This window comes from Chelonoidis abingdonii, chromosome 23 (assembly GCF_003597395.2).
Source record: "Chelonoidis abingdonii isolate Lonesome George chromosome 23, CheloAbing_2.0, whole genome shotgun sequence".
Lineage (NCBI taxonomy): Eukaryota > Metazoa > Chordata > Testudines > Testudinidae > Chelonoidis > Chelonoidis abingdonii.
The window spans coordinates 15,075,590-15,090,033 of NC_133791.1; the positions used below are offsets into that span (position 1 = coordinate 15,075,590).

The 14,444-nt window shown below is 53.6% G+C and overlaps 1 protein-coding gene across 3 annotated transcripts in view; it reads right to left on the minus strand.

Annotated features, from left to right (window-relative positions):
• Positions 1–5,589: 5,589 nt before the first annotated feature.
• NBL1 (NBL1, DAN family BMP antagonist) overlaps positions 5,590–14,444 on the minus strand; it is a 32,187-nt gene continuing 23,332 nt past the window's right edge. For all 3 annotated transcript variants that reach the window (XM_075060232.1, XM_032779540.2, XM_032779541.2), the window contains exons 2-4: positions 10,880–11,074; positions 9,498–9,609; positions 5,590–7,818 (exon numbers count right to left, since the gene is read on the minus strand). In XM_075060232.1, coding sequence (XP_074916333.1) covers positions 7,564–7,818; positions 9,498–9,609; positions 10,880–11,074 — 562 coding nt within the window. In that variant the 3' untranslated portion in view covers positions 5,590–7,563. The remainder of the gene's footprint in view (positions 7,819–9,497; positions 9,610–10,879; positions 11,075–14,444) is intronic.

Below are 14,444 nucleotides of genomic sequence, written 5' to 3' on the forward strand. Positions count from 1 at the left end.
CACAAGCGGGTAAGGTTAAGATCAGGGAGCCTGTCAACAGGTTTGAGGCTAAAAACAGCCATGCAGGGCTGCACTGATCAGCAAGGATTTCATCCCAGTCACTGAGCCCGACAGATGGTTTAATCCAGCAGTACGCAACACAAAAACACACTATGATCTCAGCAAAACAGCCAGCAAGGGGGTCAGGCTGTTCCCGCAGGGGGACTTTCTGGGATCCCCCTTACTGCCTAGGCATTAAAGGCATGATCCAAACCCCACTGCAATCAATGAGCATCTTTGGTGGCTCAGGCCCAGGTCCTGTGACCCTCACCATGGCATCAAAGCACAGGAAATGTCAGCTAGCAGGAAAACCGTCATAGGCAGGGGTCCATTCGGACCAGCAACCCAAGGGAAATGGAAGAAGCCTGGTTCCATTGCTCACTTGAAAACTGGACACCACGCTGGGTAGCCTATCTGCATGGGAAGGTACACGGGTGAGGGGGCCAACCATTCTCACTTACAACCCAAGGCAACAAGGGAGAGGAAAACTCTTTGGAGGTCATTTGGAGAAGTTAGCTTTGTTTTGTTTTTTAACCATTTCTTGCTTATTTTCCTCCCCCTCGAAGTCCTCTGCTATTGAACTTAGGCAGAGACCAAGGCCTCAGCCGGCGTAACTCAGGTATAGCTCCACTGAAGCCAGTTGACATCTGCTGAGGAGCTGGCCCTGGGTGATGACGGGCGCCTGCATTTACAGGTGGGTGCAACACAGAAATCAGTCTCCAAAAGACGGTGAGGTGGCCTGACAGAGTCACCTGAATCTCTTTTCCCTTTGCCTTGACACACTCCGCTACCAGCCGCATGTGTCAGCCACGTCTCCAGCTCCTGTTCCCCACTCCCCCACCTACTGCCCAGTACCACACTCACCTGGTGCACCTGGGTGTTAATCCAGCCCCAAACCTACAATGGATAATGCCCAGCCAAGGCCTCTGCTGCATGCCCGGAGAGTCCCAGGGACATCAACAGGACCCATTGTTAGGGTGACCAGATGTCCTGATTTTATAGGGACAGTCCCTATATTTGGGGCTTTTTTTTTTTTGCTTTTTTTTTTTATATAGGCTCTTATTACCCCCATCCCCTGTCCCGATTTTTCACACTTGCTGTCTGGTCACCCTACCCTTTGTGGGTGCAGTGACTGTCATGCCTACTAAATCCTGAAACAGGCTGCTGGTGTACTGAGATCACAGTCCAGCATGCTGACCAATATTCACACAATCATAGAACTGTAGGGCACCTCAAGAAATCACCTAGTCCCAGATAAGTGACCTGATTTTTCCAAAATGCTGAGTTCCCATTGACAGCAATGGCGTTACACCTGTGCAAGTGGGCTCAGACTCAGACCCATAGTCTGGATGCCTTAAGAAATCCCAACGCAGATGTCATGAAGGGCCAGGGAGAATTCCCCATTATCATCCCCAAAATTAGCCCCCTGGGAGCTGCTGGGTGCTGAGGCCTTTGGAAAATCTGGCCACCATCGTTCAACACCAGGCTGTAAATGAGACCAAGGGGCCGTTTTGAGAGAAGCCGCTGGGAAATGCCCCCCCACCCTTGCTTTATATCCCGAGGTCTCTCCCACTAATGCACCCAGATTTCAATTAAAATCTGGCCCATTCCGGAGCAGTGATTGGCTGTAGTTATCCTGAAAGCACTTGAATCCTGACACCAAGTCCATTAGCTGCAAGAGCAATAGGACGGAGTCGTCCATCACGGATCAATAATGCAGGACCGTCTCCATGGCCTGCTTGGAAGAGACGTGACAAAGCAGCAGCCCTGGAGGTGCATATGCTGGGGTGACTGGTAGTGATGGATGGACTTCAGCCTAGCCAGAGAGGCCATTCCCGGGCTGTGCACGGCGGCTTGTGGTGAAATGCAGAGAGGGATTCGGCTCCAGCGCTTGCATCTAACTGCTTTTGAGGTGAACCATAAAACGCATTTATTCTCATGGGTCTCTACAGTGTTGCTGTAGCTGTCCAGCCAGCAGAGAGACTGGGATATCCGGCTCCCAGTTGGAATTCGTGGGGACTGGACAGTCTAAATGCCACCCCTGTCAGGGACCTTGATCCGTCTCCATACAAGTGCAGGGTGTTGCGTGGGCAAACATCTGGCGCTGAGCAGGGCAGGGCATGCAGGAAGGGAGCCCATCCTGTCATTCATGGGTGCATACTTGGGCAGCCGCCAGGCTGCCCCAGACTAGCAGCAGGAAGGGAGCCCAGAGCAAGCGGCTTACTTAGTGTAAGGATCTTGCCTGAGAACATGTGTCAGACACCACCTTCTTCAGCCACACCCTGCCCCCTTTTGCACCCTGCTCTCTTCAGAGCACGAGAGAGCCAGGGCTCCGGAGACGTCCCACCACTCAGCAGAAAAGGCTGCACCCAGCACTTAACCTCACTTGCACCCACAGACGGTCTGTTCACCTCTATGCTGGAGCACAAAAAACTGTGAGTTCCCTGCTGAGCGCCGCCTGAGGACGTGCAGGAAGAAACCAGGCAGGGTGCAGAGAGAGGCTTGATCTGCCCAGTTTTGTTACCCAACCCTGCCCCCGCCAGGTGGAGAGAGCAGAGTGATGGGAGCTGCAGGCAATGAGGTCTAGTCCACATGCCCAGGGAAACAGACCGCATCCAAAATGGGGTCAGGGAAGGGGAGTGAGCAGGAAGCTGTCGCCACACATTAATCTGAGTTCATTTCCATCTTGGCTGCTAGCAGTCCCCAGGCACCCTGTTTGCTGCAGGAAAGTGGGGGGCCGGGGGGGGCGAGTCAGAGGCTGGGTGGTGAGGGGCCGTGACAGGATCTCGGACTGATCAGCACAGGGAGTGGCCCAAGAACCACCCTTCTAGTTGGCTCTGTTCCTTCCTGGTACAAAAGACATCATCAAACCCAGCTGGGAAGGAGAGATGGCAAAGAGCTGGTCTGATGGCTCCTGGAACAGGGTCCCAGAGCTCAGCCCAGTCCTACCCCAGAGCACTTGGGCCCAGCCCTATCTCAGACTGCCCCAGAGCTTCTATGGGATGCATACATTCATGTGGAATAATGGTCACTGGCCCTTTAATTCTCAGTGGGGCAGGGGGAGTGCGTCTCTCTCTGTATCACAGGAAGCTCCCCCCTTACCATTCCTTAGGCTCCATGTAGCTTGAAACCACCTTGCTAAGGCCTCTAGCCTCCCTCTGCCATCTACCCTCAGCCAGCCCTCTCATCTCAGGGCCGCCCCAAAGCCCAGTGGGTTTTGGAGCTTGCTGGGAACGAGCTGCTGGGACAGGCTGGCCCGAGGTTCTGCAGGTCACGCGAACCAGCACCGCCAGGGGACCTTGCTACAACCAAAAGACTGCTGCATGGCAGAGGCGCCCCTGGGAAAAGCAAACTCCCACCCCCAAGATGCACCCAGGACAAATCGCTCTGCGGAGCTGGCTTGGGGAGCTTTTCTTCTGCTCTCCACTAATTTTAGGACCTCATTTCCTCAGCCCCAACCACAGTCTGTGCTGAGAGCAAGGAAAGTGTCAGGCAGCATCAGACGCTAAACTGGTGTCAATATAGCTATGCAGTTACGCCAGCTGAGGATCTGGCCCTCATTGCTTAGGAGACACTGCAGCTCTCATCAGCAAAAAAAACACTTGCTACCAAAGCAGATCCGGGGGTCTTTGGCTGATGGCCACAATTTTGCTGAGATTAGCAGCCATCCCACTTTCCCCCACTAGCAATATACTGGTTTTACTTCAGTCGATGTACAGGGGGGGAAGTGGGATCTGAATCAGGCCCTCCGTTGCTAAGAATGGCTGAAGTCTGTGAGTGCAGCGTTTTGTTCTGTTTGCTGCAGAGATGAATTCAGGCTGATTAAAGCCACATTTTAAAAACAAATGTTAAAATCCTGCTGCCACTGCCCCATGAGCACCATTCAGTGCAGAGACAAGCCTGCCAGCCTGGGCTGCATTTCCCTGCATTGGTTCTATTCCCCTGCTCTCCCTTCTTGGGAACATTTGCAGGACAAGAGGATCTTGGCTTTCACAGAGTCAACTCTGTTGTCTTCTTCTCCTCTTTTCACTCTAGGATTGCCTAGCAGAGGCATCACAATTTTCACAGCAGCCAACCTCACTACCAGTGGCACAGAGATGGGGTTGTGATTTGGAAGGAGTAGCCAGATGAGACAGCTAGGCAGTCCAAGAGTGAAAGGTGGCCGAGTGGTTCCTGCTATAGCCTAGGTCTCAGGAGAGACAGGTTCGGTTCCCTGCTGTGCATCGTTTCCTATGTGACCTCAGGCAAGTCATCTAAGCCCAAATCCTCACAGGTATTTTGGTGCCTGACTTCTTATCTTCCCTTTGAGGATCTGGGCCTTAGCCCCCACTGTTCCTCATCTGAAAAATGGGGGTTGTGAGGATAAAGCCACTGAAGACTGGGAGGTGCTCAGACACTGTGGGCCCAGTAATCCCCAAGATGGAGATGATCAGTGTCATCTCTAGGTTGTCAGATTGACCAGATCTATAAGGACTGAAAGTTAACAGCTACTGACTGTTTGGTGGCCCCAGTCCATTTCCTAGTGGAGAAGCATCCTGTCCAAAAGCTACTGGCACTGGTTGTCCCCCTGGTTGGTATTCCCAGCGGTGGGACTGAACACCTCTCTGATCCCTAGAGGTAGTCCCAGTGCCCAGACAGCCTGCCCTGCCATCCCTGCTCTGCAGACATCTCTCCAGGTCAAGACATGGCTGGGGCATGGTCACACACTTCCTTAGATTATCATCAGCCCCCAAACTATATGGCTTTATCTTTCCATTCTGCTCAAACCATCTTGAGCGTTGCTCACCCGTGCCGGGGTCCACACCGCAGCATCTTCACCACCGTTCTTAGCTAGGCAAGCTTGATCAAAGCTCGCACAGGTACGCCTACCTGAGTCGCAATCACACCTCTGATTGCAAGTGTAGACATACCCTCCGAGGAGGAACCCAGCTCCAAAACAGAATCAGTGCCCCCAAGTACTTAAACCCTTAGGAACAGGAGTCATTTGAGACTATCCCACTCATTTTAACCCAAACCTCCTGGATTCCTCCTTTCTTAAACCTGGAAGAAGAACTTCAAACTTGGCCTGAGGCTCATCCAGGTAAGAGGCCCAAAAACTTTTCTTGACTTCATGGATATTCTCTTTGGATCAAGGGTTCCACCTAGTGGTAACATAGTTATAACCACTCAGTTTTCTGCAGAGAGATGGTCCCTGCACTTGTTACTCCAGAGAACGTTATTGGACACCAAATATACCAGCTGTGCCAGTGACTTTTCCTGCTCTCCCCAGTCGCAGGGACAGGGGGTTGTTGGCTGTTTCTATTCCCGGGCAACAGCACTGGATCACTGTGTAATGGTGGCTTTAAGGGGCAGAAATTAATAAACTGAGGAATTATTTTTAAACAGTTCCCCTGAATAGGTTAAGTGTAGCAGGAATTCAAAGACATCCCAGGCCCTCCAGTACCAGCTTCCATTCTGCCCTTGCTTTGCTTGGAATAAACCCAGTTCAGGCCCAGCATCAGTAGGTTTGCATTCAGCTCCGTTGCCAAAGAACCACGAAATGAGGAGGCATGGAAGTTAAAACTAATTTATTTAAGAAAAAAAATCCCATCAAAAGGAAAAATATATTGATGACAAGCTCTGGAAGCTTTTGTCAGAACAGCAACAAAGAGGTCAGCTTTATACAACAGAGCGAAGGTGGCTAGCGAGACAGGTAGGGCTGGACTCCAGGTCCCCAACCAAACGTCTCCCCAATCCCCGGCAGCGTGAAGGGGAGATAAGGAGCAATTCCCAGCTAAGTTCCATTCCCGCCAAGGAGATCAACTCACCCCCTCCTGCCACTATCTGTTAAAGTGCTGCAGAGAAGCCAAGGAAGGAGGGGCAGATTGGAGAAGAGTCTATGACACGTGCCCCAGACTCCCTGGTAGAGGGACACCACCCAATCTGTCGCTGGCTCAACCGAGTTCTGTACTGAGCGAGGATCCCCAGGGCTCACTGTGCACCCTGACTTCCTCCCAGAAGAGTCCACCTTTCAGGTGTCAGACAGAGCAGAGAGAGGCCCCTCCATGCCCAGCAGCGCCTTACAAAACCATTGGGAACAGACGCAAATATGGCAGGAGGTTTGGCTGGGCGGTGGGGTGGGGAGAGGAAGGAAGGTTTCTCGGTCCACTTGTAAAGCATTAGGCCTTGAGCCCCAGTTCTGGCTGGCCCCTGGGAAGTGAGCAACCAGCAACTCAGGCTAGTGAGCATCCAGCTCCCACTCTGAGTGGCTGAATATCTCCCAGTCACTGACCCTTCCCAAGTTGTGGAGATGCCAGTGCTACCTGGATTCTCCACTCCTCTGAGTGATAGCGGCCTCCCCCAAGTCCCCAGACCCTCCCCGCAGGCCCTGCCTTCCCCCAAGGGAGCTCTTTGTTCTCAGCTGGGTGCACGCCAGGTTTGCAGTGGACTCAGATAGGCAGCGAGCAAGGAGAGTCCCTCCTGCCCCTTGCTTTGCTTCTCCTTGACCCACTCCAGAGGATGAGGGATGGGAGGGAGCGCCAGGGTCCATCAATAAACCCAGGGACATGAGCAAGTGGAAACACCCTGTTTTCCAGGGCAAGACCAATAGGAGCCAAAGAACACAGAGCATGAGAGTGCTGGAGAAATGCAGAGTCCCTAGACCCTCCACTCCTTTCCACCAGCCCTCCTGGCCCCCATAGGCCACCGTGTCATTCCTGTCCCAGGCCCCAGCATGCACCTGCATCTCCTTTCACCCTCAGCACCCGGCATGCCCAGCACACACCATCTCCGTCCCACGGATAACCAGCACTGGGGATAAAACCCTTTTTAGGCTCCCCCATTTCCCTCCTGGAATCACTTTTGGGGCAAATCAAGAACCAAGACCTGCCTGAACCAGAGCTGGGTGCAGTTTCAATCAGTGAGTTCCTCTGGGTATGGAGAAGAAAAGATATTCCTATCCCCTTTTTTTGGAGTCTCTCTACAGCACCCATCCCTAGGGGCAGCAGAGAGGCAGGGCATCCCAGCCTTACACCCGCAGGAGGCTGGTGGGCTGCCCCACTCCCAGGAGGATGCGGGAGATCGCTCACCCTCACAGACATCCCAGGAGAGCAGCACGGGGTGGAGCAGAGAGGCTGGTCTCCCAGCGAGAGTCCATTAAAACTACAGAGGAGAAGGAAGAGAAGGCATAAGAGGCTCTGAAGCCCGGTTCCAAACCCTGCAGAGCCAGCTTGTGCCACCCTCAGTCCCCGAGGGATCCCATCCTGCCCCTCCCGGCTGCTGCCCCTAACGTCCCACCCCCGACAATATATTATCACTATGATGTGCAAGTAGGTTTGCTCAGATCCCCCCGCGCTCCCATCCCCATGTCTCAGCCCAAGCCCTGTCTGCGCCTCGGACGTTCTTGCCCACCCCACAGCGCCGCTAAGAGCAAAGCATGATGGGTAGTTAGTAGACAGGTAAGACACCCCGCAGCCCCACCCCCTCCCCCGTGCACCACCCCCTGTCCGCACTGCAGGCTGGAAGGACAGTCCTGGAGGGCGTGAGTCACTCCTCGCCCCCATCCTCCTCGCGGTGGCGGTTGGAGACGGGAGCTTCTTCCGCCTCCTGCTGGTGGTGCGCGTAGTGATGGGGGTTGGGGCCCTCAGCGGGCAGGTTCTCCTCTGCGTTCAGGTAGACGTTGAACAGTGCTCCCTCGTGGCTCGGTTCCTTCCCACAGGCCTGGCAGCTGCAGCGGAGGATCTTCTCCACCAGTTTGTCGACTCGGGGGATCTCGGCGTTGCCCGGGCAATCCAGTGTCACCTCAATCAGAGGAAGAGGAGGGGACTGAGTGGGAGATAGTCCCCTTCCCCTCCAACACATACGCCCAGCCTGCTGCAGGGTGCGGCACACAGCTCGGAGCCCACTCTGCCCCTGTCCAACTGGAAGCTCTTATGGGTAGGGACCCTCATTTCCTAGGAGTTTGCATAACCCAGTGGTCAGCGTCCCATGTTCAGAGGATGCGTGTCTGTTACAGCTCTGAGCCTCAGGCTGTAGAGACCTTCAGCTCTGGAGGTTCAGTCCCTGATGTTGGCCAATGGAAGGGGGAGGGGATTGCATCTGTACAGCTCCTGGCACAACGAGTCCCCAGCCAGGCACTGCTGCGATAGAAATATCAAATACACCTCTACCCTGATATAAGGTGGGTTTGCATACAAGGCAGTAAAGCTCTGACATGCTGCTCTGAGCAGCATGTTAAGGGTACAGGGCCAGGCTGGGGTCAAGGGAGGCAGAGGGTCTTGGGGGTGGTCAGCGGCTCCTCCCCAGGGTGTGGGGGGCAGGAGCTGTGGGAGGGCACTTTCGGGGGCCCACAGTCCCAGACTGGCCCAGGGGATTAGCGGGGGGCATCCTTTCCCCAGCCTCCCCACACTCACCGGCAGCAGGAAGCAGAGCACCACAGCTGGGAGCTAGCAGAGTGGAGTGGGCTGGGGCCAGGCTGCTCCACTTCCTGCCACTGCCAGTGAGTGCCTGTCGGGGAGGGTGGGGGGGGGCTAGGGGCTGGAGAATTGGAGACAGGGGGGTTTGGATAGGGGGGTGGGGTCCTGGGGGTGATTAGGGATGGGGGTCTCGAGGGGGCGGTCAGGGAACTGAGGGGGGCAAAGCAAGTTTGATATAACACAATCTCACCTATAACGCCATGAGATTTTTTATCTCCTGAGGACCGCGTTATATTGGGGTAGAGGTGTAATAAGAAACTTGGCTGGCCCTTGTGACCACCACCCATTAGCTGGGCATCCAGAATCAGAGGCGGCTTTGGAAAGTTTTGCCCCAAGTCACCTGCCCCAAAGGCGCCCAGTGAGCCAGCAGCAGAGCTCAGGACAGACCCTAGTTCTCCTGACTCCTAGCACCAGCTGGCTTCAGAGCCCTACGTACGAATGTAGCGATTCAGATAGGACTGGGGGCGTCACTGAACCAGCACTGAAGGCAGGGTCTCAAACCCGCATTGTTCCCAGGCTCACACGGTGAAATGGGGCGAGGCTTGGGCTGTGCGAGGGTGCAGAGACGTTGCTGGTGAGGAGAGTGGCGGGTGACTGGCAGATGGGACGTGGGAGGCTGTTTCAGGCATGGAAGAAGGCACAAAGCCACAAGTGGGAGACAGAGACAAAGGGAGCAATCAGAAGACAGGGCATGTGGGTGTGAGAGTAGAAATGAATAATGCATTGAGTCAAAGGGGGGGGATGGCTCAGCAAACATTTATGTATTTATTAGTATTATTATTCATAGCAATAGACTTGCCGTGACTAGCACTTTCCATGTATGGATCACAGGGCACTTCAGAGGCATCAACAAATCACCCTATGCCCATGACACAGGTGGGGAAACTGAGGCACAAAGCAAGCAGGACTAGAATCCGGGTCTCTCAATTCCCAGGCCTGCACTTGAACTGTAAAGCCAGCCATCCCCAGATATGAACAGGGCATAGAATAGGAAGTGTTACTCACGATTTCCCACATGGACTGGGCGGGCATGCAGGAGTCACAGTGCACCAGGGATTCTGTAGACTGAGGGAAGGTGTTGGGGACACTGTAGCTGAAGCACTGTCCCAAGCAGGCCCTGTGAAGAAAAGGCAGGAGTAAAGCCCATGTAGCCGAGCGTTCGGTGGGACTGGGAGCTTGATGCAAACCATGCACGAGACACTCCCTGCCTAGGGCTCTGGTAGCAGGCGGTGCTTGCGGGAGGCGAGGGAGGCAGCAGGATCATGGTCTTCTACCAGGACAGGCTGGAGATAGGTGGTTGGAGAGGAAAGAGCCAGGGCTTCTCTCTGCAGCAGTTCAGACCTGTTCCAGCTGCCTCTTGCAGTGATGAAGCAGGAAGCGTCTCAATGCAGCATCCTTCTCCCCTTCCCCATGAGAAGCTCCTCGCATGCCATACAGTGAGCCAGCATCGATGGGCCAGAGAAGCAGAGGTGGGGCTGAAGGACTTGGATGGAAGTGGCGAGGAGAGGAAGGAAGAATCCTGGCCTTGGCTTTCATATACTGGGACACACATGGCCTGCATGTTGACTCAAGGAGGCCACAGAGTGCCCCAGCAGTTTAACAAGATAAAGTTGCATTGCAATAAACACTGAGCGCACACCACAGCCACTTGGGATGTCGGGGGGAGAACTCAGATTCTCGTGCATCAAGAGCCCAGCTTGCCACCTGGGAAAAACCAATTGCAATACAGGGCCAATGACACAGCTGAGCCGTTCTGAATCCATCCAGTAGAGGGCAGTGGTGTACACACAAAAGCCAGTTCGTTACGGTCTCCTGATGTCAGTGAACAGAGCAGGACCCAGGAGCTGTGGCATTGCTCCTGGACTCTCCCAGGAGAGGACATCACCAGGGTGACTACAGCTTGAAGTCACTCGCAAGAGAGTCACCCTGCGCTTTAAGTCTCTTAAGGGGGAAATGAGGGCTCGAGTGCACATTTCCGTCAGTGTCTCCCTCTGACTCCAGCTTGGCACGTGGTAACAACCTGTTCTAGGAACCTCCTCCTAGTTCTGGCTCTGCCACCCGACCCATCGATTCCATATGACAGCCCCATGTTGCTAAGTACAGATGGTGCTAACTAGGCCCCTGATCCTGCAATTGACTCCACTTGGGCAAAATCTTCTCCCTTAGCAGGGAGTCTGCATCTAGGGTGACCAGATGTCCCAATTTTATAGGAACAGTCCCGATTTTTGGGTCTTTTTCTTATATAGGCTCCTATTACCCCCAATTTTTCACATTTGCTGTCTGGTCACCCTATCTGCATCAGGCAAAGTCACCAACCTGAAGAGTGAAGGAAACAAGGTACATCTAGAGAAGCTCTGGGCTGCATTGCAGCCTGCTCCCCCCTGTACCTGTTCTGGATGGACTTAGACTCGCAGCCGCTGTGCCCCACAATTTGGGTGATGTTCTTCGCCTCGCACCACGCACTCTTGTCCGGGAAAAGAGCCAGTTTGTTAATGGGAGGTGGCGCAGCCAGGATCACAGCCGGGAAGAGGGCAGCCACCAGGAACCGGAACATCATGGCCAGCTCCACCGAAACCCTAGAACTAGAATCCAGAGAGCAAAGCTTGAGCAAGTGGGAAAGTGAGCCCCGTCCCCTCCTTCAGATCTCAAATCACCCTAGGAGCCTTCCTGCACTAAGCCCCACAAACCCCCTGGGAGGAAGTAGCATGTTAATACCCGTTTGCCTAGGTTCCTGTGGGCCCTGCCTCTGACTACGAACCAGATGGTGAGCACTCGCCGATCCCTCGTGCCCTATAAATCAGGCCCTATATGATGCTGTAAGTGCAGGAGTCTGGTCCATCCTTCCTCTGCACTACTGGCCTCTCTGCAAGCCAGGCATTTATCCATCACAAGCGGGGTTAGAGGGACAGGAGTGAATGGCAGGGCAGATGCTGGGGGTTGCTCCTGATGGGAGGGGGCCTGAGTGAATCATTCCCTTGGGCTTTATGGGGGACCAAACCCAGGTGCCACAATGTGTGCCGGAGGATAGGATGGACCACAGCAATGGAAGCCAAGCACCTCTTCCACCACCTACTGTCCTGAAAATGCACCACCACCACCCCCACTCCAGCTCTGTCTGCTCCACAGTTAGATCTGCTAGTGAAGAGGCCAAACCCCTCTCCAACCATCTCTCCGTCCCCCTGGCACCTGGTGCATCCTCACAGAGGGGCATGCTAGTACTTGGCACAGCCCTACCGTCTTGTCCTGCTGTGGACACAGGGACTTGTTAAGCACGATCAGGTCCCCCACTGCACAGAGTGGGGCTGGGTGGCACAGAAGGGGTTGGGATGAGAGGATGCCCCTTCTCTCAGCAATTGGCAGTCTGAGAGGCCAGAAACACCTTCTAGATCCTGGCGAACTGAGTGGGGAAATCAGAGATTCAACCACCGCCTAGGGAAGATGGGGGGTTGTATCTAGTGCAGTGTCCCTCTGGTTGCACACACGCTCCACACATTGCCATGAGAACTGGGCTAGCAACCAGAGCCAGCAGGCATGGTCCCTCACGCAATGGAGAGATCTGAGCGCTTGCAGACCTGGCCCTGTTTGCACACCAGAGCTCTCTGCCACCCCTAACCAGCCTGAGCAGAAATAGGTGCAGAAGGGAGCTCAACACATCAGAGCTAAGAGATCCTGCAGGAACAGAACCTCCCACCAAGTTTCTCCTGAACGGCTCCCATGTGGGACTGGTGGAAGGGACTGAGGTCAGTTACCACCTGGACCCTACACTGAAGGCATTGAGCCAAACCACACCTTTCTGGAAGGGCTTGAATCCACAGTCATTGGTCCCTGGTTACAGGTGTTACCTTGCATCAAGCGCTTTCATCCAGGAAAAGAAGTAGCTTACTCTCCAGAGGGACCACAGCCTACTGGTGAGAGCAGATATCTTAATGTTAGAAGACCACAGATCTGTTCCCAGCTCTGCCACCAACAAACATGCTGTGGGCACTATGCTTCAGTGTACACACACACACACACACACACACACACACACCCTTGCCACCTCACCATAGTCTTTGGAGGGTTTATTCATTTGGGTTACAAAACTGCCTTGAAATCCAGGTGGAAGGAATCAGAGGAACACCCAGTAGGTACAGATGGGCCTGAACCATCACGTCCCGATCCGAATGGGCCCAAAGCTTTCAAGGCTGAGTCCGTCTGGCAGCAGCAGAGCTTGGGAGACGAGGGTCTCTCCTGTAAACCACTGAGCAAGGCGCCCTGTGCCCTCAGAACCCTTCACCTTTGGGTTGAGCAAGGGACCTGCTGGAGAAGCCACTCTAGTCCATCTCCTCATTTCCCACCATAACCCTCTGCCCATTCAGTGACAGATTGACTCAGGGCCAGCAGCTGATGCCTACCTGTGCCAGCAGCGATCTTAATCCTTCTATCACTGCTCACAATGTGCCAGAATAAGACAAAAAATCATCACAGGAAGAGGTTGAGCCGCTGTCCGGGCCTTGGTCTAGAGACTAAGTACTTGCATTGTAAACCTCCCTCCCCCACAGCCTTCTTCCTAGTTAATATTCATGACAACATCCCGTTCTCTGTGTCTCCAGCTGTCGGGCAATATTAATTATCCTGTGACTGTTTCGCTCCCCTCCCTCTGGGGCTAGTCAGGCCACTTCTCTGACCCCTCCCTGCAGCTCTCGGTTGGGGTGAGTGTGCAGCGCGTCAGTCCGTGTGTTTTCTGTTCAGGGCCACCGAGGAAATCGCCCATGGTCATTCGTTGCCAGGGAGCAGAGAGCTCAGAAGTTAGAAGGGAAGAAACCTCTCAGTTTCCTCATGCTAAAAGCAGCCCTGCTGGCAGTGGGCAGCACCTAAGCAGCAGACCAGAGCCTAGTGTAACTGTCCTTTAGGGCTGCGAATGCTTCTTATTACAGCCCAGGGCCACATATGCCAACAGCACAGTCCTCCAAGAGCTGCAGCATCAGGACCAGGAATTCATCCCCTATAGATCAGAAAGCACACAGTGAATTACTGTGTAGGCGTGGCTGTTTTCTGCTTACAGATAGCGGCCTTCCGCTGAGGTGCAAAGGGATCTCTCACTATCAAGAGACGCCTTCCATACACGATCAGGTTTCCTTGCATGCAGGCTCAGGAACTCCATCTGTTTCCATTCCCAGAGGTTCTTCCTCGTTGCCCCATCAGCGGAGCAGAGTTTGTCTCTTCCCTATTCCAAAGGGGTTGAAAGTTGTAAAATGGGTATTTAGATTGGGGGGGGGGAGGGCTTTCCCCAGTTCCTGCTACCTCCATTAAAAGACAAACCACAGTCACGGTTAACAAACCATCTTTCCATGGCTTCTGTCCATTAGCTCAGAAACAAGATGCAACCAGTTCACTCGAAGCAAAGAACTAAAGGCACAAGCTAGGGACTCCGAAATCACACTCTTGAACCCCCTCCAGCTTCATTTCCAGACTTGTCCAGCAGGTGTCGCTGCAGGGCAACACCAGGTAGTGGGGCGAGGAAACCTCAGGCTGCATGCAAGGAAGCCAGGGAAATGACCAATCTCTATAATTTGTTTTTATGGAGCCATTCAAATTTAGTAATGAGTGGGGTGAGGTTTTCGATTTGCATTAACCACGAGGACTGGGACTCAGTCTGTGAATTGCTACACTGATCAGCATCGAATGTTACTTGCCTCCAGACATACAATTTTTCCTTCTAGGCCAGAAACACAGAATATATGAAGAGAGAGAGGCCTGGACCAAAGTTCCAGCTATTAATACCTCGATCGCTGGCGAAAAGCAGGCTTCATGGAAATAAGAGATTTTTTTTTTCCCTTCAGAGGGTTTGGATGAAGTTGTGGCTGGAGTCAGACATTTGGACTACTTAAAATACTAGTTAGAAGCATTTGATTTGTTATTTCCATCTATTTATTTATCCAGTGCCTGATCCAAAACTCACATGGAAACCAA